The sequence below is a fragment of the Spinacia oleracea genome, chromosome 6, assembly GCF_020520425.1.
Source record: "Spinacia oleracea cultivar Varoflay chromosome 6, BTI_SOV_V1, whole genome shotgun sequence".
In the NCBI taxonomy this organism is placed as follows: Eukaryota; Viridiplantae; Streptophyta; class Magnoliopsida; order Caryophyllales; family Amaranthaceae; genus Spinacia; species Spinacia oleracea.
This window is the reverse complement of record NC_079492.1, coordinates 94,700,487-94,724,258: the sequence shown is the minus strand read 5'-3', so window position 1 is coordinate 94,724,258 and position 23,772 is coordinate 94,700,487. Positions and strand designations below refer to the sequence as shown.

At 38.2% G+C, this 23,772-nt stretch overlaps 2 protein-coding genes across 2 annotated transcripts; one reads left to right on the top strand and one right to left on the bottom strand.

Annotated features, from left to right (window-relative positions):
* Window positions 1-3,443: 3,443 nt before the first annotated feature.
* Window positions 3,444-22,986, top strand: LOC110789675 (uncharacterized). The gene is made up of 3 exons (XM_056830940.1): window positions 3,444-3,962; window positions 6,833-7,146; window positions 22,081-22,986. The coding sequence occupies exons 2-3, from the start codon at window positions 6,837-6,839 to the stop codon at window positions 22,395-22,397; spliced, it is 627 nt and encodes a 208-aa protein (XP_056686918.1). The 5' UTR covers window positions 3,444-3,962; window positions 6,833-6,836; the 3' UTR covers window positions 22,398-22,986.
* LOC130462527 (uncharacterized) lies at window positions 17,057-20,668 on the bottom strand. The gene is made up of 6 exons (XM_056830939.1): window positions 20,562-20,668; window positions 20,246-20,464; window positions 20,074-20,175; window positions 19,880-19,978; window positions 19,749-19,799; window positions 17,057-17,572 (listed from the first exon to the last, which is right to left on the bottom strand). The coding sequence occupies exons 1-6, from the start codon at window positions 20,634-20,636 to the stop codon at window positions 17,267-17,269; spliced, it is 852 nt and encodes a 283-aa protein (XP_056686917.1). The 5' UTR covers window positions 20,637-20,668; the 3' UTR covers window positions 17,057-17,266.
* Window positions 22,987-23,772: the final 786 nt, after the last annotated feature.

Sequence of the window (23,772 nt, the reverse complement as noted above, 5' to 3'; positions counted from 1 at the left end):
TGGTTTGACTCTATCTCAAGCAGAGCGGGATGATCTTATCAAGCTACTTTCAGAGTACATGCATAGACGTCTTCGCATGGCCCTATCATGATATGCCAGGGGTTGATCCAAGCATCGGTCAACATACAATTCCCCTCATTCCAGGTTCAAAGCCCATCAAGCAGAAATTCCGTCGCATGAAATCGGATGTTTCCCTCAAAATTCAAGAAGAAGTCTCTAAGCAGCTAGAGGCTGGGTTTATTCGAGAAGCCAAGTATCCAGAATGGATTGCCAATTTCGTCCCAGTTCCAAATAAAGACGGCAAAGTACGAATGTGCGTTGATTACAGAGATCTTAACAGGGCTAGCCCTAAAGACAGAGTTTTCCATTGCCTCACATCGACATCCTGGTCGACAACACAACAAACCATGCCTTACTCACTTTTATGAACGGGTACGCATGCTACAATCAGATTCCCATGGCAGAGGAAGATATGGAGAAGACAACCTTCATTACTCAGTGGGGTACATATTGCTACACAGTTATTCCGTTCGGACTGAAGAACGCGGGGGCTACATATCAAAGAACAGCCACAACCATTATGAGCGACATGATTCACAGAGAAATCGAGGTATATGTCGACGACATGATCGTCAAATCCAAAGAGCGACATGAGCATATAATAGTACTTCGAAAATTCTTCAATAGGCTCAGGCAATACAATATGAGGCTCAACCCAAAAAAATGTGCATTTGGGGTAACATCAGGCAAGTTACTCGGGTATGTCATTAGTTCTCGGGGCATCGAGGCCGATCCTTCAAAAATCAAGGTCATTCTAGATATGAAACCGCCAGCGAATGAAAAAGAAATTCGGGGGTTCCTTGGCAAGCTACAATACATCAGTAGATTCATCTCAAAGCTCACTATGATATATGAGCTAGTATTTCGAAAACTCCGCAAGAGTGAGCCCAAGGTATGGGACGAAGACTGTCAACATGCATTCGACACCATCAAAGACTACCTTTCCAATCCGACAGTGTTAAAGCCAGCCATACCGGGGGCTCCCCTCAGGCTTTACCTTACAACAACTGATTCAGCAGTGGGGGCCATGCTTGCCCAAGAGATCGAAGGCAAAGAAAGTGTCGTATACTGCATATGGAAGAAGCTGCTCGTGTGCGAAACCAGATATACTCAATTCGAAAGGCTCGATATTGCCTTGGTTTGGGCCATAACACTACAAGAATTTGTATCTTTAACGACAACCTATTTACGACGGGTCAAAAATCCCGTCGCAAAAGCCTTTTGCGACGGGGCTAACAACCAAACAATGACGGGAATAACCGTAGCAAATATCTTTTACGACGGGTTTACGACGGGATTTTCTATTAACGACGGCCCCCTTTTATGACGGGTTCGCGACAGGAAATCCTGTCGTTAATCAACGATTATTGGCCTTTCGCGACGGGATTTCCCGTCGTTAATAGTAAAATTTCTTGTAGTGTAAAGAAACTCCGGCATTACATGCTCTATCACACAATGTATGTGATTTGCAAAGCAGATCCTCTCAAGTGCCTATTCGAAAAACCGGCTCTCAACGGACGGTTGTCCAGATGGTTGGTTAAGTTAGCAGAATTCGATCTCAAGTATATTCCTTAGAAATCTATCAAGGGTTCAGCAGTTTCTGACTTCCTAGCCGACTGTCCCATAAAGGAAGAAGAGGAGGATTACGATCTACCCGATGAGAAAATTCTAACGACAAGTGATGACAGTTGATCGCTGCACTTTGACGGTGCTTCAAATCAGAACGAGTGTAGTCTCGGGGTAATCCTAGTAGCTCCGGATGGCACTCACATTCCCATGTCAGCAAAGTTGCAATTCAATGTTACAAACAATGCGGCCGAATATGAAGCATGCATTATGGGCCTAGAAGCCGCCTTAGCATTGGGTGTACAGAAACTACGAGTGTACGGGGATTCCTCCCTAATCATCAATCAAATTTCCGGCAAATGGAAAGTCAGGAGCGAAAGCTTAGCCCCATACCAGTCCTATCTTGAGAAGTTATCTGAGCAAGTAGAAGAGCTTCGCTATACATACCTCCCAAGAGAGGAGAACCAATTCGCCGACGCACTGGCAAAACTGGCATCAATGATCAACATTTCAAATGGCATGGATGAAATGCTACTTACAATTGAAACGCGTCAAGAAGCAGCTTACGTCCATGCTATTGACGACGTCGAGCCTGACAATGATGAGCCTTGGTTTATAGACATTCAAAGGTATCTACAAAACTCTGAGTACCCCCCGCACTTTCCTAGCAAGAGTCAAAGAGCACTATGCCTACAATCAGCCAATTTCGTCATAGAAGGCGACGTTCTTTACAAGAGGTCCCCTAACGGCCCCTATCTCCGATGTGTTGACAAGCACGAAGCACAAAGAGTCATGGACACCATGCATGCCAGGGTCTGTGGTACTCACATGAATGGGAAAATGTTGGTCTTCAAAGTCATCAGGGCTCGGTATTACTGGACCACCCTCGAACGGGATTGCTATTTCTTCGTCAAGAAATGTCATATCTGTCAAAAGTGTGCGAACGTGAAGCACATTCCCCCATCTCTACTATATTCTCAATCATCACCATGGCCATTCTCAGCTTGGGGTATCGACGTCATTGGCAAAGTCACTCCAACAGGCACCGGGGGTCATGAGTTCATACCGGTTGCAATCGACTATTTCACTAAGTGGGTCGAAGCCAGACCATTCAAAGTGTTGGGTTCCAAGCAAGTGGCCCAATTCATACAAGAAAACATCATATGCAGATACGGCGTTCCTCACGAGTTCATTAGTGACCATGGAACCCATTTCCAAGGAGAGTGTGAAGATCTATTCACCGAGTACAAAATTCAACATCACCGTTCTTCGCCTTATCGCCCGCAAACTAATGGGGCAGTCGAAGTAACCAACAAGAATGTCAAAACCATCATCATGAAAATGTAAACCAATTACAAAGACTGGCCCCAAAAGTTACACTTTGCATTATGGGGGTATCGAATTTCAATCCGCACTTCAACGGGCGCAACCCCATTTTCATTGGTCTATGGGATGGAAGCAGTACAACCTATTGAGCTAGAGATACCTTCTCTAAGGATAGTCCTCAAAAGAAAAATCCCAGAAGCTGCATGGGTACAAGCAAGATATGACGAGCTAGTTATGGTCGAGGAGTGATAAGTGCATAATTTACTATATATTTATTCTCTAATACTAGATATATAGTTGACTTTTATCATATATTTTTGGATTTTACTAGTTTTAAAATAAGTTAGATTGTTTGTGTTAGTTTAACATTTTTAATATTAATGCTACTTAATTATGGTATTACATTGTCATGTAGGGGTGGTCAATTAAGTGGGCAAACAAGAAAAGCCCATTATCAAGTGGGAAATCAACCAAACAAAAAGTCACGTGAGCAACAATTCCACCATCAACTTGTTTCAAATATTTTGGATCGCCACATCATCAATCACACCCCATTTCTTCCTCTTTCTTCGGGAAGCTAGCATCAAAAGATAGTTGAACAGATTGTTCAACATTTACAAGAAAATGGTGGTACAACCTTCCCAAAAGATCAGTTCAACGGATCTGCTACAAAAACGGAGTATGGGTTATCAGTTATTCAATTAGTGGGGAGATTATATGGCGTATTTTTTGGTTTCGATATCTCCGGTCAAATTAGGGTTTATCATATATAAATTTGCATATCAACCCCTCAAACACACACACAATTATACGGAGATAGACGACACAAAGGAGAACCATAAAATTCGTGAGTTGAGGGATTATAGTCGGATCAGAAATTGGGTAATTGATAAGGAGAAGGCAGCCATTGGAGAAAGCTTAGTCTTGAATCCAAGGTCAAGAGGACGACGGAGAGTTGCGGGGTCGAAGCCGGAGCTAGCTTGGGTGTTCTTAGTCAGAAGATATAATAAGTTCTTCTTCTACTCAATTACCCCAATCCCCAATTTAATTACCGTATTGTTTTGCTGGATTAAGTTATTTAATTTGTTGGTATGTAGTATTAATTGGTATTATATAATCTACATGAGATAATCCTCAGATTTAGTTTTGAATTGGGTTTCTTATTTTACTTTGATTAAATTACAATTCATATGTGTTGGTTGTTATCTCTCAGTATGTATGATTGTACTTGATTGTTAATTATATGATTTGGTTTAGTTTAGATCGTATAATGGGTAGCACTTAATTTATATTGGAGCCTTCGATCATGGTTACAATATAGATTATGAAGTAAACTCATCTAATTAGTCTAAGCATTTATGTGATTAGATTAATTAGGACTAATGATGTCTCCTAGTTTATAATGCTGCCATTTTCTAAATTATACAGGTTGCGATCATACTTGTGTATGTTAGAGTGGTTTAGAGTGAATTTGACTTAGTTCATAATTGATTACAATTTAAGAGAGTATGGGAGTCTTTATTACTTAAGTCTCTACAGTTAGTCTAGTAGATTAAATCGATTAATTTCTCATGTTTGTTTATATTTAAATACTAGAGAACCTAATCCAGTAAAACCATGAATGTGAAATGGTAAAGTTGTGTCATCTCTTTTCTAATTATAAGTAGTAGTAGTAGTATTTTTAGTAGTAGTCGTAGTAGTAGTAGAGTTGTGGTTAGTATGACTTCACTACCCCCCTTTTTTGTAAATAGATGTTTATAATTAGGTAAATAATGTTCAATTTAGTTTCATTGGTTCAGCTATGATGTTTAGTAGATTAATAAGTCTCCTTGTGGGATCGACCCTTCTTTACCCTTTTACTACTTGTTAATATTTTTGATGGTCTAAGATAGGTTTTTAATTTAATACGGTAAACGACACGTATCAAATTTTGGCGCCGTTGCCGTGGAGATTTATATTCTTTCTTTACTCAAAGTTTAACTAAGATACTAAATTTTCTTTTGGAATTTAGTTGATATAATTTTTTTTATTAATTACTCCTTGTGATATTTGGTTGTCTAAATAAACTTTGATTAGGTTGAAATTTCTAAGCTTATAGTATGTTTCTTAATTTTCTTTTTTCTTTTTTGCATACTATGTGCTTAGCCATTCTTTCTTTCTTGCTGACTGGTATTTGGATTATTCAAGGAGGCAGAGACACTTTCTCTACATTTATAAGTAGTAGCTTCCATTGTATTCGTTTTACAATTTAGTGCTTGACATTGTGAGTAGCTATTTAAAGCATATGCTCTGCTAAATCTGAAATCTCTGCACATATATGCTATTTTATGCATTACGATTAATGAAATACTATGGTTAGATGCATAAATTAGAGTGCAAATCAACGGAAAGCTTGAATTCAAAGGAAAATAATAAATAAATAAAAATTGCTAAATTATATGTGTTACCCTACTAGATCACTGTTTTCATGGTGTTTTAATAGCTGTAAATTTCTGAATTAAAATGCCACTTGTTATTACCTGCTATACTGAAGTCTAGTTTACATTAGGGTGTGTAATCAAGCTAGTTTACATTTCTAATGTCTTGTGGTGTTAAAGTAACCTGAACTTACTTCCACCTTGCTGAACATTTCAGTTTGAGTCTATTAATTGGAATTTATCTATAACTTGTTCTTTCATTAGGCCATAGTTACATGGAGTTGCCTAACTGAGGGTTCATGGAGTTATTTCTTGATTTTGCGTGAACGATAAGGATATGTGAAATATCGTGTTTAAATGTTTTGGATGAGTCTTTTGTGGTGCTATTTGATAAAGTTTCATAGTCAATCCTTTATTGTCACTCTCAATGAGCTTTCTTGATAAAATTTACCATTCTTTTTGCTTTCTAAACGAATCTGATTTTGAAATTGTAAAACAGAAACGTATTTAACAAGTTCTCAGCATGCTTGATTTGTGTAATTAGTCAGCTAAAATCTCTGTTATTGAATTTGCTGGTTATGTACTTAGTAGAATAATTTTCTGTAAGAAAAGGAAGATCTTATTATGTTGAGATTAAGTAAATTTTTGTTTAAGCTTACTGACTATTGTTTATAAGGATATTGGTAAAGATAAATTCTGGTTCATTGAAGCGGAATAAGCAATTACTAAGACTATGCATAACTATGTCTAGGTGTTTAAAATTAAATGTAACCACTGGCAGGCATGTGATTAAGTTCTGTTTTATTAATGCATTCTACTGAATCATATTTTGTAGTAGCTTTTATAGTAGATAAAAGCTCATGAATGCATTGTGTTAGTTTCTCTTGCTAACTGATTATTGTTGCTCGAAATGAATTCATGATTCGTGTAGTTATGATTTAAACAAATTAGTGTCAAGTAAATCAAATCTGATGTTCATGCCATTCAAGAATTCAGTTCTGAACAAATTTAAATCATGCTGCTTGCATTTTGATTCTTCTAAGATAGTATTTCCGTGACATTGAGTTGAAGTATAATGCAGGTTTACAACTTACTACCCCATAATTAAGATTGTGAAAGTTTGATTTGTTAAGCTGTCAGTTTTAAATCCGCTTAGTATTCAGTTTATGTTCTGTAGCCCATAACCGATTCTTCTCTTACGTATGGCTAGGAATATTTTGATATGCCCCACAACTGATAATTGGTCTAGCTTGCTAATTTGTGTTCTGGTCAGTTATTTAATTTGGACTTCTAGTGAATTCTGAAATATATATTGCCAGACACTTGTTAAAAATCTAGAATTTGTTAGTGTTTTCATAACTGCAGACTCTCTTGAGCTTAAAATTATGTATATTAGTATAAGATCAGTAGTTATGCACTAAGGTGTTAATCATGTCCCTAATTAACTAACTTTTACTTTTCAGGTGAATGAGCGGTAGCACACCTAATCCTAAACTCAAGCGAATCAGGAAGTATATCGATTCTGTGAACATCATAAGTCAAGAGATATTAATCTACGCGTTTCAAATAGATCAACCAGAAGAGGTGAAACCAGAGGAAGTTAAACCAACAGAAGATAGTCTAAAAGGAGCAAAAATGGGTGAAAGAACCTTGAAGGAGATGGCAGCCCCAAATAAAGGCGATGATCCTCTCTGCAATGTGTTTCCAGAGCTGGACAAACCCCTCAAACTGAATTCAGGTTTCCTTAATCTTCTTCCCAAATACTATGGGAAGTCAGGTGAGAATCCTCATCGACATTTAAAAGAGTTTAAGGTTGTTTGTTCTTTTATGAATCTTGAAGGAGTCGAACAAGATCATATTAGAATGCATGCTTTTCCTTTTTCTTTGCAAGATGTGGCTAAAGATTGGTTGTATGATCTTTCTGCTGGATCAATTACGACTTGGAACTTTATGGCTGTTAGGTTATGATACATATGAATAAACATAAATCATGCGGAAAAACCATAAAGCCAGGAAACATATTATTAACACATAATCATTTAGCATAATTCAGATGCATACACTTTGTAGCCTGCCCTCCCTACCTGCGCCCGAACCGAACAAGAACAAGTCTTTAGGACTCCAAGTGTCGTCCCTCCGTAGATAGTCCACAGCACGTCCGAATCCGCCTTAAGATTGACCAACTAGAATCGCCCTTAAGGTACTATGTATTTTCGGCTAATAGGGCAAGAATATGGCTGATTTTTCTACTTAAAAATCTTAGCTTTTTATTGTTTGAATACTTGAAATTATCTTGTATAAATTATGAGCCCTTAACTCATATTTATAGGCCATGGAATAAGTAATTGGATCCTACTAGGATACGAATTAATTAAATTAGAATCCTAGTAGAACTCTTATTTAATTAATTTATCTTTTAGGATTAGGAATTTAATCATTAAACAAATCCTATACACTTTAGGTTTCGTATTGGAACACAAACTCTACACGAGCATGACCCGCAAGCGTGCAGGCCATGCCCGCGCACAGCCCACACGGCCGCTCGGCCCACGCGAGCAGCAGCAATGCTCGCAGCCCACTGCTTGCAGCTGCGCGCGCTGCCACGGCCTGTTAGGTTATGATACATATGACAATTCATAAATCATGCGGAAAAACCATAAAGCCAGGAAAACATATTATTTACACATAATCATTTAGCATAGTTTAGATGAATACTCTTTGTTGCGTGCCTTCCCTAGCTGCGCCCGAACCGAACAAGAACAAGTCTTTAGGACTCCAAGTGTCGTCCACAGCACGTCCGGATCCGCCTTAAGATTGACCAACTAGAATCGCCCTTAAGGTACTATTATTTTCGGCACTTTATAGGCAATTGTGTAATTGAATTTTGCTCTCAAAAACTCACTTTGAATACTTGAATGCTCGATATAAATATGTGACCCTAGGCACCTATTTATAGAGTTATGGAAAAGGATTTGGAATCCTATTAGGATACTAATTTATTTAATTATAATCCTACTAGGACTCTAATTAAATAAACTAAATCTTTTAGGATTAGATTTAATCATATGACAAATCCCGGTAGCTTTAGGATTCGAGTAGCACACAAACACACACGCACGCACAGCAGCCCACAAGGGGCGCCATGCGCGCGCGCGCGCAGCCCGCGAGCTCGCAGCCCACTGCTGCAAGCCCATACGCTGCCGCAACCTTGGCGCGCGCTGGGCCTGCCTTGCGGTGGGCCTGGCGCAGCCTTGGCTGGTGCGTTTGTGGCGCGCTGGCTTGCTGGGCGATGGCCCGGCTTCGTGCTGGGCCTTCGTCTGGCAGGCCTCGTCCGATGCTGATTCGTACGATACGCTTTCGATTAATTTCCCGATTCCGGAATTCATTTCCGATACGAACAATATTCAATATTTCCGATTCCGGAATCAATTTCCGTTTCGAACAAATATTTAATATTTTCGTTTTCGGAATTATTTTCCGATTCCGATAATATTTCCGATTCCGACAATATTTCCGTTTCCGGCAATATTTCCGATTCCGGCAATATTTCCATTTCCGATAATATTTTCCGATACGTACCATGTTTCCGTTTCCGGCAACATCTACGACTTGGATAATATTTATATTTCCGATACGATCCATATTTCCGTTTCCGGCAATATCATCGTTTCCGGAGTATTCATTTCTTGCCTGTGACGATCTCAGCTCCCACTGAAACCAAGATCCGTCGATTCCGAATATCCATAGATGGAGTATTTAATGCCATTAAATACTTGATCCGTTTACGTACTATTTGTGTGACCCTACGGGTTCAGTCAAGAGTAAGCTGTGGATTAATATCATTAATTCCACTTGAACTGAAGCGGCCTCTAGCTAGGCATTCAGCTCACTTGATCTCACTGAATTATTAACTTGTTAATTAATACTGAACCGCATTTATTAGACTTAACATTGAATGCATACTTGGACCAAGGGCATTATTTCCTTCAGCCTCCCACTTGTCCTTAGGGACAAGTGTGCATTTCCTAATTCCTTTGTCGCTCGATGCTTGCTCTTGAACATAAGGTAAGAGTTGTCTTCCTTATTATGTCCAGAGGTGTTTCTCGGTTTCAGAGTTCAACTGATCAAATAAACAGATAATCATAGCCTATGATTCATCCGAGAACGGCCATGCATTTCACAGTTTCTAGCTCTCCGAGTGGCCTTGTACAACTTTTAAGCATCTCATCCCGATTTATGGGAGGACAATCCCAATCTTGCGATCTTGAGATTAGACTTCGTTTGATAGGTGATTACCTGAGCGTTGCCTTTATAGCCTCCTTTTACGGTGCGACGGTTGGTCAACGTCAAAGCAACCAGTTCTCAAACAAGTAATCTCAAATCACTCAGGTATTGAGGATTTAGTGTCTAATAATTTTAATGAATTACTTATGACAGATTTTCATCTCTTACAGTAAAGTTTCATAGGTCTTATCCGATACTAGTCTTTCCAAAGTAAGTATCTATGCAAATGATTATGACATTGCCATGTCCACATAGTTCAAGAAACAGAACTACTAGTCATCTTGCATACTAGTCGTCTAACATTTTCTATGCGTCCAATTTTATAGAAAACTCCGACTAGGGACCATTTTCAACCTTTGACATTCAAGTTCACTTGATAGACATTTCTTAGTCACAGGACTGGTCCTGACAGTCTATCTTGAATATATCGTCAAATTGAAGGAACTTATCATTTAATAAACCACAAATTAAATGGAAAAATGAATTCTTTTCATTTATTGTGAATGATTAACCAATAATGTTTTACAAAGATTTAAACTCTAAAACTTTAAAACATTAAACAGAGTCATCAAAGCCATTCTCCAATATGCTTGATTCCCATAGCTGCAGTGTGCGAGTTGTGCTTCGCCTGCGGCAGAGGTTTAGTTAATGGATCTGATATGTTGTCATCAGTTCCAATCTTGTTTATCTCGACTTCTTTTCTTTCAACGAACTCTCGTAGAAGGTGAAATCTACGAAGTACATGCTTGACTCTCTGGTGGTGTCTAGGCTCCTTTGCCTGTGCAATAGCTCCGTTATTATCACAATACAGGGCTATTGGTCCTTTAATGGAGGGGACTACACCAAGTTCACCTATGAACTTCCTTAGCCATATAGCTTCCGTTGCTGCTTCATGTGCAACAATGTACTCCGCTTCAGTTGTAGAATCCGCAATGGTGCTTTGCTTAGCACTTTTCCAGCTTACTGCTCCTCCGTTGAGGCAGAAGACAAACCCAGACTGTGATCTGAAATCATCTTTGTCGGTTTGGAAACTTGCGTCCGTATAGCCTTTAACAATTAATTCATCATCTCCACCATAGACCAGGAAGTCATCTTTGTTCCTTTTCAGGTACTTCAGAATATTCTTGGCAGCAGTCCAATGCGCCTCTCCTGGGTCTGACTGGTATCTGCTCGTAGCACTGAGTGCATACGCAACATCCGGGCGTGTACATATTATAGCATACATTATTGAACCAATCAATGATGCATATGGAATCCCATTCATTCGTCTACGCTCATCAAGTGTTTTTGGGCACGGATTCTTGCTTAGAGTCATTCCATGAGACATGGGTAGGTAGCCTCGCTTGGAGTCTGCCATTTTGAACCTATCAAGCACCTTATTGATATAAGTGCTTTGACTAAGTCCAATCATCCTTTTAGATCTATCTCTGTAAATCTTGATGCCCAATATGTACTGTGCTTCTCCTAGATCTTTCATCGAAAAACATTTCCCAAGCCAAATCTTGACAGAGTTCAACATAGGAATGTCATTTCCGATAAGTAATATGTCGTCGACATATAATACTAGGAAAGCAATTTTGCTCCCACTGACCTTCTTGTATACACAAGATTCGTCTGCGTTCTTGATGAAACCAAAGTCACTGACTGCTTCATCAAAACGTATATTCCAGCTCCTGGATGCCTGCTTCAATCCGTAGATTGACTTCTTTAGCTTGCATACCTTTTTAGCATTCTTTGGATCCTCAAAACCCTCAGGCTGTGTCATAAACACAGTTTCTGTTAAAACGCCGTTTAAGAAAGCAGTTTTGACATCCATCTGCCATATTTCGTAATCGTAATATGCAGCGATTGCTAACACTATCCGAATAGACTTTAGCATTGCAACTGGTGAAAAGGTTTCATCGTAATCCACACCGTGGACTTGCCTGTAACCTTTTGCAACTAATCTAGCTTTGAAAACTTCAAGTTTCCCATATTTGTCCTTTTTCAGTTTGAAAACCCATTTGCTTCCAATGGCTTGGTAGCCATCTGGCAAATCGACCAAATCCCATACTTGGTTTTCAGACATGGAGTCTAATTCAGATTGCATGGCTTCTTGCCATTGCTTGGAGCTAGGGCTCGTCATATCTTGTTTGTAAGTCGCAGGTTCATCACTTTCAAGTAATAGAACGTCATAGCTCTCGTTCGTCAAAATACCTAAGTACCTTTCCGGTGGAGATCTATATCTTTGCGATCTACGCGGGGTAACATTTCTAGATTGACCATGATTCTCACCAGATTCTTCTAAGGATCTCTGAGTTTCATCCTGAATGTCATCTTGAGCATTCTCTAGAGTTTGTTGTTCGACTCGAATTTCTTCGAGGTCAATTTTTCTCCCACTTGTCATTTTGGAAATGTGATCTTTCTCCAAAAAGACACCATCTCGAGCAACAAACACTTTGTTCTCAGATGTATTGTAGAAGTAATACCCCTTTGTTTCCTTTGGATAGCCCACAAGGATACATTTGTCAGATTTTGGATGAAGTTTGTCTGAAATTAATCGTTTGACGTATACTTCACATCCCCAAATCTTAAGAAAAGACACATTTGGAGGCTTTCCAAACCATAATTCGTATGGAGTCTTTTCGACAGCTTTAGACGGAGCTCTATTTATAGTGAGTGCAGCTGTATTTAGTGCATGTCCCCAAAATTCTAATGGAAGTTTGGCCTGACCCATCATTGACCTGACCATGTCTAGCAAGGTTCTGTTCCTCCGTTCTGACACACCGTTCCATTGTGGTGTTCCAGGAGGAGTCAATTCTGATAGAATTCCACATTCTTTCAGATGGTCATCAAATTCATAGCTCAGATATTCACCGCCTCTATCAGACCGCAGTGCCTTAATCTTCTTGCCTAATTGATTCTCTACTTCACTCTGAAATTCCTTGAATTTGTCAAAGGATTCAGACTTATGCTTCATTAGGTAGACATAACCATATCTATTGAAGTCATCAGTGAAAGTGATAAAGTAGCTGAAACCACCTCTAGCATTTGTACTCATTGGTCCACATACATCTGTATGGATTAAACCCAATAGTTCATTTGCTCTTTCTCCAACTTTAGAGAAAGGTTGCTTTGTCATTTTGCCAAGTAAACATGATTCGCATTTACCATAATCCTCTAAGTCAAATGGTTCTAGAATTCCTTCCTTTTGAAGTCTTTCTAAGCGTTTCAAGTTTATATGGCCTAATCGACAATGCCACAGATAGGTGAGATCTGAATCATCCTTTTTGGCCTTTTTGGTATTTATGTTATATACTTGTTTGTCGTGATCTAATAAATAAAGTCCATTGACTAATCTAGCAGATCCATAAAACATCTCTTTAAAATAAAACGAACAACTATTGTCTTTTATTAAAAAGGAAAATCCCTTAGCATCTAAGCAAGAAACTGAAATGATGTTTTTAGTAAGACTTGGAACATGGAAACACTCTTCCAGTTCCAAAACTAGCCCGGAGGGCAACGACAAATAGTAAGTTCCTACAGCTAATGCAGCAATCCGTGCTCCATTTCCCACTCGTAGGTCGACTTCACCCTTGCTTAACTTTCTACTTCTTCTTAGTCCCTGTGGATTGGAACATAAGTGTGAGCCACAACCTGTATCTAATACCCAAGAAGTTGAATTAGCAAGTATACAGTCTATAACGAAAATACCTGAAGATGGAACGACTGTTCCGTTCTTCTGATCTTCCTTTAGCTTCAAGCAATCTCTCTTCCAATGCCCCTTCTTCTTGCAGTAGAAGCATTCGGATTCAGAAGTGGGTTGACTGACCTTCCTCTTTACAGATTTGGCGCCAGTTTGCTTAGTTGGGCTGGCCTTGTTGCCACCTTTCTTAGCATTCCTCTTCTTTCCAGATTTCTTGAACTTGCCCCCACGCACCATAAGCACATCCTGCTTATCACTTTTGAGCGTCTTTTCAGCGGTCTTCAGCATACCATGAAGCTCAGTGAGCGTTTTGTCCAGACTATTCATACTGTAGTTCAGTTTGAACTGATCATACCCGTTATGAAGAGAATGGAGGATGGTGTCTATAGCCATTTCCTGAGAAAATTGCTGATCCAGCCGACTCATATTCTCAATGAGTCCAATCATTTTGAGAACATGTGGACTTACGGGCTCGCCTTTCTTAAGCTTGGTCTCAAGAATTTGCCTATGAGTCTCGAATCTTTCGACTCGAGCCAGATCCTGGAACATGTTCTTCAACTCACTGATGATTGTGAAAGCATCTGAGTTGATGAACGTTTTCTGTAGATCCGCACTCATGGTGGCGAGCATTAGACATTTCACATCCTTGTTGGCATCAATCCAACGATTGAGGGCTGCCTGAGTGACCCCGTCGCCTGCGGCTTCGGGCATCGCCTCTTCTAGGACATACTCCTTTTCTTCCTGCATAAGAACTATTTGCAAGTTCCTTTGCCAGTCAAGGAAGTTCTTCCCGTTCAACTTCTCCTTTTCGAGAATTGATCGAATGTTGAATGAATTGTTGTTTGCCATATTTAAAACTACACTTGAAAAGAATAAACAAATAAATAACCATTCACAGTTTCTCTTAATAAACTTAAATTCTAGCATACATGCATAATTCAATGTTTATTAAGCATTTTATTCAAGTTATGTGTTCCGGCAGGTGTGAATAAAATGATTCCAAGATCCTAAAATCATTGAAGAACTAAGCACAGTTTGTCGACTTAATCCTAAAACATCTTAGGTAAGCAAAAGCCTTTTGCTAATAGTCTTAGAAACTATTCTTGGTTGATAGGTACGTCTAAGAACTTATTAGGTAAACCTATCGATTTTGCCACGACATAAAAGGACTCCTTACTTATATCGTTGAGTTTCACCAAAACTAACATGTACTCACAATTATTTGTGTACCTTGCCCCTTTAGGACCAATAAGTAACACCTCGCTAAGCGAAAACTATTACTAGATTGATGTAAAGGATATCCAAGCAAGTGTATATTTTGGCATGGCACCTTTTAACTCAATTTTTAAGTTTGGAACTTAAGGCTCTTACTATGTTGGTTAGATTTTAAGTGAACTAAAATCCTTAATCATGCAACATAATCAAGCTTTTGATCTGATGCATTTTAAGACATATTTAAAAGCAATAAATAACTTAGAACATGCATAAGATAAATGTGATCTAGTATGGCCCGACTTCATCTTGAAGCTTTAACTTCAAAGTCCGTCTTGAAAATCTCCGTGGGAGGCACCATTTTCTTCAAATAGGATAAGCTATAATTAAAACTAATTACAACTATTTGATGGTACGCAGACCATATTTGAATTGAAAAACTACTTTGGTACTTTAGACCAATTACATTCAAATTAATGGTACGCAGACCATATTTTCTATCCTATTTGGGCCATACTAGTCACTTCATAACCTGCAAAACAGTACATATACAATATATACCATTCACCCATTCATTATCATGAATGGCCCACATAGCTGGTTAGTAAAACACATTATGCATCACGTAAACATTTGCAGCAATTAATCAAGGGCACCAATAATCTACCAATTATTCAGTCCTTATTAATTCTAATCAAGTTGTTTTAACCATAAGGATTTGTAGACCTAATCAAGAGTTTATGACTAAAAGGGGCTCCCACTTAAACCAGTAAATTCATATGCTTTACTAATTTTAAACATAAAAATGTATTTCTAGTCTAACCGGAAACATACAAATTTAATTAAAATTTAAAGCTCATATAAATTTATAATTGAATCCAAAAAGTTTAATTTAATTTCAGTCGTATTTAAATTAATTCATGATTTTAATTTTAGTAAAATAATTAGAATAAATAAAATTTATTATAATTACAATATTCAAAATTAAAATCCAAGAAAATAATTTAAATTATTAATTTTAAAATTAATTAAAATTACGTAAACTGAAAATTTCAAATTAAAATTTCAAAACGATCTAATCGCAACGCAACAACCCCACGCAACGTACGCCCATGGGCCACACACACACAGCCATCGCTGGCCATGTGCGCGCAGCCCATGCGCTGCGTCGCATCGCTGCTGCTGCTCTCCTTCGCAAGACATCACGCGAGCTGGTGCTCGCTGCGCGCGCCAGCACTCGATGCACGCGAGCCATCGCTCGCTGCGTTCGCTCGCCAGCGCTCGCTTCATGCGAGCCAGCGCTCGCTGCACGCGCTCGCTTTGTGCGGGCCATTGCTCGCTGCGCGCGCTCGCCAGCGCTTGCTGCGCGCGCTCGCCAGCGCTTGCTGCGCGCGCTTGCCAGCGCTCGATCCTGCGGGCCATCGCTCACTGCGCGAGGCATCGACGCTGGGCGTAGCACTCGTGGCACGCGAGCTTGCGCTCGCTGCGCGCGAGGCTCCGCACGCTTGCGCGAGGCAGTGCGCGTTGTGGCGCAGCTCGCTTGCTGCCCACACGCGACTGTTGTGCCTGCTTTCGCCCTTGCCCATTCGTCCATTGCTCACAGCCCACGACACAAGGCAGGGGTGCTGCCTTGTGCTCGTGCACCATGGCCTTGCTCATTGCATTCGTGCCGCATGGGCGACGAGCTCCCTTGCTCGTCGTCACATGCCCGCACTATACAACACCCCTTAAGGGTAACACGTAGCGTCCATTGCTTTGTGCGTGCAAGTTATATGAGCGAATCGCATAAAATTTTAAAAAAAATTTATATTCAAAATTAATGACAAATTAATAAATAATATTAATTTCATAATTTTAGGGCGAAAAATCGAAAATTTATTATTCAATTGATTTCCGATTAACATGGATTCAAGCCTAGGTCATAAAAATTTAAAATTTATCATAAATTTACAATTTTTATGGTGGTTTTTAATCATAGGTATCTAATTAAATTATAATTAATTATGAAAATCAAATTAATTCACTACTAGAAAAAGGGATTTTAACGACAAACTTTTTCGTCGTTATAAGTCGAAAAAGTCGTCGTTAAAACTTTTAACGACGAACAAAGTTCGTCGTGATTTTTGTCGTAATAGCTTCCGATGTTATTAGTATTAACGTCAACGTTCGTCGTGAATTTTACACGACGAAATTATTGTTCGTCGTTATTTATTAACGACAAAAAGGTTGTTCGTCGTTATTTATTAACGACAAAAAGGTTGTTCGTCGTTATTTATTAACGACAAAAAGGTTGTTCGTCGTTATTACGTATTCAATGACGTCAAACAAAGAGCAAATAACGACCAACATAGTTGACGTAAAAAGAGAATCAAATTGACACAATAATTTTAATTATCGTCCAACAACGACAAAATATTTCGTCGTTAATGTGACTAAAATAAATATAGTTTGTCGTAAATATGAAAAATATATATAACCTGCCATTCATTCAAAACCATAAAAAGTATATAGAATATTACACTAAATTTATATTAATTAACGTAATCAATTACAAAAGATTTATAATAAACAAATTCAATGTGAGTCAAAACAAACTAATAACGTCAAATATATAACTTGGTCCATACTAAGAATTAAATCTCAATGATTCCTTGTTCTTAAAAAAAGTAAGAAAATTTGCACCAAATATCTAAAACTGATGTGTAGCAGCTTCGACCTATTCTTGCATTTCTGATCCTGCTTGTGAAGTTGGAATAGTAACATTAAGTTGCGACACCAATGCATCTTGAAACATTTTCATTCTAGACTCAACCAAGCTAACACGTTCCTTCATTTCATTGTTCTCGGCTTGTACTTCCTCCACGCGATTTGCAAGAACTTCATTATGTTTGTTGGCAGCATTCAATTTAGTTTGAAGCTCTACTCTACTGGGTTGTGGTCCCCTTACATCTTTAAGCTTTATTCCTCCTCCAAAACCTACAACCCGATCTCGAGATTTTGATTTAAAAACTTGTTGTACTACCTAGCAGAACACAAAGAAATTACATTAGTACATGAAGAATACATTTGCACATGAAGATCTATTATTGGTATTTCGAGACAAGAAGTAGATAATAAGGCCTGATCACAATTGAAAAGGTAGTACTAAAGGATGCACCATTCAAGGAAATACCCTGCCCAGATAAGGTAAGCAAAGACCCTGAAATTATTTAGTACAGAAAAACTCAGACTAGTCACTCGCTAAAACTGCCTAAATGTACCATACACAAACACCAAAAGAGAATTAGAGGAGAGTAGTAGGCCTAGTAAGAGTTGGTAATGCCATTCAGAATTGCACCCCAACTAAGCAGTGAGAATCGTTGGTTCAACAAAGCGGGACAGACTGAAAGAAGAAAGCGAGGGTGACGAAGACAAAGAAACAACTCACAATCTAATGAACACAAAAATGCAAGACAAACAAGTCCATGAATGATCACACAAACAAAACTTGGGTGATGAAGAGCTAGGCAACGGTTAAACAATAAACATCACTATTAAAACCTAAAGTCGTCGTTTAATCAGACCAGTTCATTTTCATATGTTCCACATCCACCAGAGTTGAGTTAGACCAAAACCAAAAAATGTATGAATATCCAGGACATGAAAAAGAGACTGGGATATGGTCAAGTTTTTGACACAGACAGATAGTCTTTAGGAGACGAAGCAAAACTAAACGTCCTGTTTGTTATGCTAAAAAAAATCTTGAGGAGTATCATTATATTGAATATCAACCACAACACAAGACACCAAGAAATACGTCAACAATCATTTCTCTATTATGATCCTAGCAAAACCAGCCAAAATCAGAAACTTTAGAGAGCACAGCTTTCTCATTAACATGACAGAGACACAAGATATTAACCAAGATAAAAGGTGCCAAGGGGAGAGAGGGAAGGGGGGGGCATTCTTCTGCATAACTTCTGTTCTACTAAAGGTTCAGAAACTTACTAGTACAAAAGTAAGAATGAGTACCATCAGAAGGTGAAGGTATAGAAGAGGAGAAAAATGTATCAAAGGATTTGATGATGGCGTGTTCAATCACCTTTATTGAAATACCTTACTATGCTTAGTATTCCAAACTAAGCAACTATTTTTATGGTAACATGTAGATCAATCATGGCAATAATTAACTTCTTTGTAATGTAATAGCAAGTCCTTTTTCTCTCTGAAAATCTGTGTTATGTTATTAACCCGCAACTACAGAAACTAAAATATGGAATTCTTAGCTACTAAAAGTTCACGGGCGGCTATGAACATAATGGCCACATAGAGACAGAATAAATTTCAACCTACATTAGTTTTCATCTAGAACCCAGCATGCAACTATTATTAAAATTACAGTTCACAATTTCACATACAACTGAAACAAGAGGTAGTGCTTCCTATGTAGATCAAAAGTTACTACTACATGTAGATAAATCAACGAAAACATCAATATTAACAATGGAGAATTTCAGGATGATAATGATTTCAGGAATCCTTAAATAATTATGTCCAGTCAACAAGTCTCATGTACAAAAAGGTGTATCATTTGCAATACATGGAATAATATTATAATGTTTTCCCCTCTAATTCCCAGCAGAAAGATAAGATGCAAATCACTCATCTGAACTGTCCCACCAATACAAACTCTCAATTACTTTGCCATACAATAAACAAAGAAATTGGAATTCCAATTTAGAGCTGACCTTGAATGAGCTGACCTTGAATGAGCTAAAAGAACACAAACAACCTGAATTACTTTGCCTCGGTATAGAGTTAAAGGGCAAGGGCGAGGGACAAACGATCAACTGTGTAGAATATCCTTATAAACACAAAACCACTCTGACGGAGCTAGGTGAGAGCAGAACCAAACATGAAAGACTAAACTCTATGAATAGTTACCAGTATTACATAATCAATATTCATGTAGTTATTTGAGGTCTTCAATAAGTTACCAGAATATACACCAACACATAGAACAATATCTTGTAGTGACAATTGAATTAAATATTGATGATTCCTAACAAACAAATACTATACAGTGGCAAATAATCATATCACTTGAAGATAACACTATACTAACTACTTATCATTTCAGTATTTTTTGCAGGATGATCTTATAAAATTCTCAAACTCAAAACTGAATGGATGAGAAATGACAGATGAAGAGTATTTACCTCGACTTGAGAAAGTGATGGATCCTTTGCCATTGTTTCCCGAAGTTCTTCCTATAACATAGCAAAAACAAGATCATTAACATTAACTAAAAAAAACGGGCCAACAAAAATAAAGCATTCAACAGACATACATATTTTTGCGTTGTCTCCGCATTTGGAAGCTGAGTTCCTTTCTTTCGAGTGGAGTAGAATACATCAACCAAATTCGGCTTCTTCCCATTATTTCCTCCCTTACATAACAAAGAAAATAATCAGTTGTCATGTGAATTTAATTCCAAACTTCCTGAACCTATGAAATTAGGTATTAATAATCATTCTTTCTCACCAAATCATCCCAAATGACTTGCCTAAAAGGCTTGCTCCCAGTTCGAGGCATTAACTCTTTAAGATACTGAGCCCGATTATTAGAGTTCCTGGCACTTCTTTCCTGAAATTCGAAAAAATTAAATTTCGGAACACATTATAAAGGAAAAGGGATTATAGTTAAGTGATTTTACCTTAAATTCTCGCTTTGAAAAAATCTCCTTAATAAGCCACTGCCACTCACTCTTATTAAGCCCATCAGGTGGAGAAGCGTTGTATGCAGCTTTTAAGGTGAGTTTCTTATGAATGATTTTATACCTTAACAAGTCTGACCTCCATTTTCTCCACAACTCCTTCATATGGTCCAAAACATGCTCCTTGTAGGCCTCCATATTTTCATTAGTAAAGGAATCCTGGAATCAAGTAAAAGAAAAACAAATCAAAGAGTGAAATGTCAGACTAAAAATGGAAACCCCAATAACATAACCAAATCCATAAAAATCATGTTACCGTGACTGCTGCCCACATGTGTTCTTTTTCTTTGTCTCCAATATCTGCCCATTTGTGCACTTTGACCGGACACATGTTAGTATTTCGTACTATAATACCAAGATGTCTGGCAAAAACATTGTGATTATCCCCTACTGCCCGATTGTTAAAGAATTGAATTTGCAGCTTCTCATTAGGTTTCAGTTTAGCAATCTTTTTACACTTGTTTCTTCCCCTCCTTTTTTCATTATCAGCTTTCTTCTTTGTAGTAGATTGACCACCACCTTCAACCAAACAATTTAAAAACATAAAATGATTAACATAAAAAAAAGAATAATTCAAAGGCATAAATCGGATGTTAAATTATTACCATTTGCATCCTCTTGAATAGTGTTGGTCGGAGATATCTCCATTTCATTATCATTGACATTGTCATGAATGTTCTCACGAGGTTCATCACCATGATCATTATCATTGACATCCTCATGAATTCTCGTATCAAACTCATCACCATGTTCATTATCATTGGCAACCTCATTCTCAGCCTCGTTCTCAACCTCGTTCTCAGCCTCGTTCTCATCAGAAGCATATTCTACAAAGTCTCTTTCGAATTGTATATCTTCATCTAAATAATGACTTTCTGCATTAGGACCATAACAACGACGACTGGAAACCATTAAGGGATCAACAAAAGATATATCATTTTTGTTTAATATGACAGAATCAGTGCGAGCTTGAGAATGAGCAAGATGGCGTTTCTTTGATGGTAAAAAATTGTTAGCAGGATGACTAGGGAGGTTACTCTCCTTTCCAATGGAGGCATTGGTTTCAGCATTTGTTTTGGAAGAATACAAATCAGCTAACCTCTTACCACGACCCCTTGCCAGCATAAGAGGTGGTACGTACTCGCGTTTAGATCTTACCATAGAAGATTGTTGTGCAGACCCATTGGGAAGAACCATTTTCTCCTGCATTGTTCATTGGTCAAAGTCAAGTCATACTATACAACCAAATAACTAAAACCCACAAAATTGAAAATAAAAAACTAACAAAACCATCAAAGTTAACCAAAGTCAACTTTGGTCAAAATCTAATTTGTACAACCAGAAAAACAACAACAAATCAAAGCAGACACTAAGCAAAACCAGAATGTCAGACATTAAATGTGCTAGCTGACGACTGAACCCTAACACTTTACACTCAGCTGGCACAACACAATAGTCATCACAGAATCGGATCATGCTTAACCTTCTAATCTTCGATGCATACTGCTGATGTGCAACTTACGAGAAAATGAGGCTTCTATACTGTAATTACATGGAACAATAAAGCTTCTGATAAGAACATCCTCTACTGAATAGACAGACAAAATGCAACTTTGAATGATACTGAATACACAGACAAAATGCAAAACAGAATTCAGTTCTTCGTTCAATAGCCAATCGGTCCGGTGCAAAATGCAAAACAAAATTCAGTTCTTCGAACTTCGTTCATATGTTACTAACTACTGCTTTTCTTTGATTGTAAATTTCTCTTCCAGGCAAAATTACCTATGTAAGAACTGCAAGCGGCCTGGGCATTTTGCTAGAGAATGTCCAAATGCTTCTGTGTGCAACAACTGTGGGCAGCCTGGGTAAGTTTATGAAACTTAGACTCTTAACAAGTTCATTTTGGTTTATAATGCTACCACTTGTCTACTGTTCCATTCTGCTTAAACTGAGTGCAAACAATCTCTTTGCAAAAATCGTTGTCAGATATTCATGTTATGATTTTCTTTTTATTTTTACTTTCTTTTTTGTTATTCAATTGGGAGCACAACCAAACACAACCAGCAACCCTAGCAGCAAACAACAATAACGCAACAGCAACATGACACAAAAATTGACCATAAGCATATCAACACACGCTGAACCAGGAACTAGAGCACTAGCCAGCAGCAAACAAACCACACTCAGCAGAAACACTAGCTGAACTAAGCAACCAGGCTGAAGTAGACAACAACAACGACCCTGGCAACAAAACAACCTGCATTCCAGAACAAGCCAACAGACTGACTGCACCTAAACACCAGATCCAGGGAGAAAACCAGGAATAAGACAACACAAACAAAACTGAATACAGACATAAATGCAGAGGAAAGTAGCATTGCAGCAGAGTACAGCAGCACTGCAGCAGATTACAGCAGCACTGCAGCAGAGCAAACAGCAGAACTGTTGCACAGCAACTGCCCTACACAACAGCGTACTGGCCTGAACAATGATAGCAGGCCTGTAGCAATCAGTCATACCATATGCCAGAAACCAAGACCAAGACTGAATCTAAGGCATATATATCTTTGTACAGAAATCATGTCAAAGCGTATAAGAGAAATCTGTACAAATGCAAATCGCAAGAATGAACTCAGCATTGACTAAAACAGTCCAATATATTCAACTCAAAAATCAAACCAATTTCTCACAAATAAATTATCAATCAAACTCATAAAAACCTAATTCCAGCAAGTCGCAACTACAGTGAGCATTCTTATTCAACCAATCCACTTTTTAGTTGGAAAAACAGCTCGTAAAACCAAAACGTCAAACAAAAAATCCAATAAAACCACAACAAATACAATTACGGAACGAATAGTCAGGTGGTCAAGATTTTGGAAAGCAAAAGCAAATAGAAAATTGACCAATAAATCTTTTTTAAACCTAAACTCCCCCCAAAAAAAACTAAAATTGACACATAACTAAACCACCACAATAATACCAACTGCAACAGGTAACGAATCATTCCTCTCTTCTCCTCTTCACAGGAGCTTGTTGTTCTCCACTTTTGATTGAAATATCTTCCACAATAATGGGATCTATGCCAGCCCGACTTCTACAGATTTCACTGCTTGCACTTGTAGAGGAAGATGCAACATATGTTGGTCTATCAAATTCACTCTGTTGGTATGCTTCACTTTGCTCATCAACATCACTGTCATCATCTAACAAGTTGCGCGGTTGAGTCTTGGATGCAATAACCCAACCTTTGTTAATGTTATCAGTGGCATAAAAAGCTTGTTTTGCCTGACTAGCTAAGATAAATGGTTCATCAGTTTTTAATTGCCTATTGCAATTAATACTAATGGTTCCATATTCATCTTCTTTGATTCCTCTTACCTTATCAAATACATCCCACCAGTTACACCGAAATAGCACAATCCGGTTTCCTCCGAGATATTGTATCTCTACAATTTCTGTTA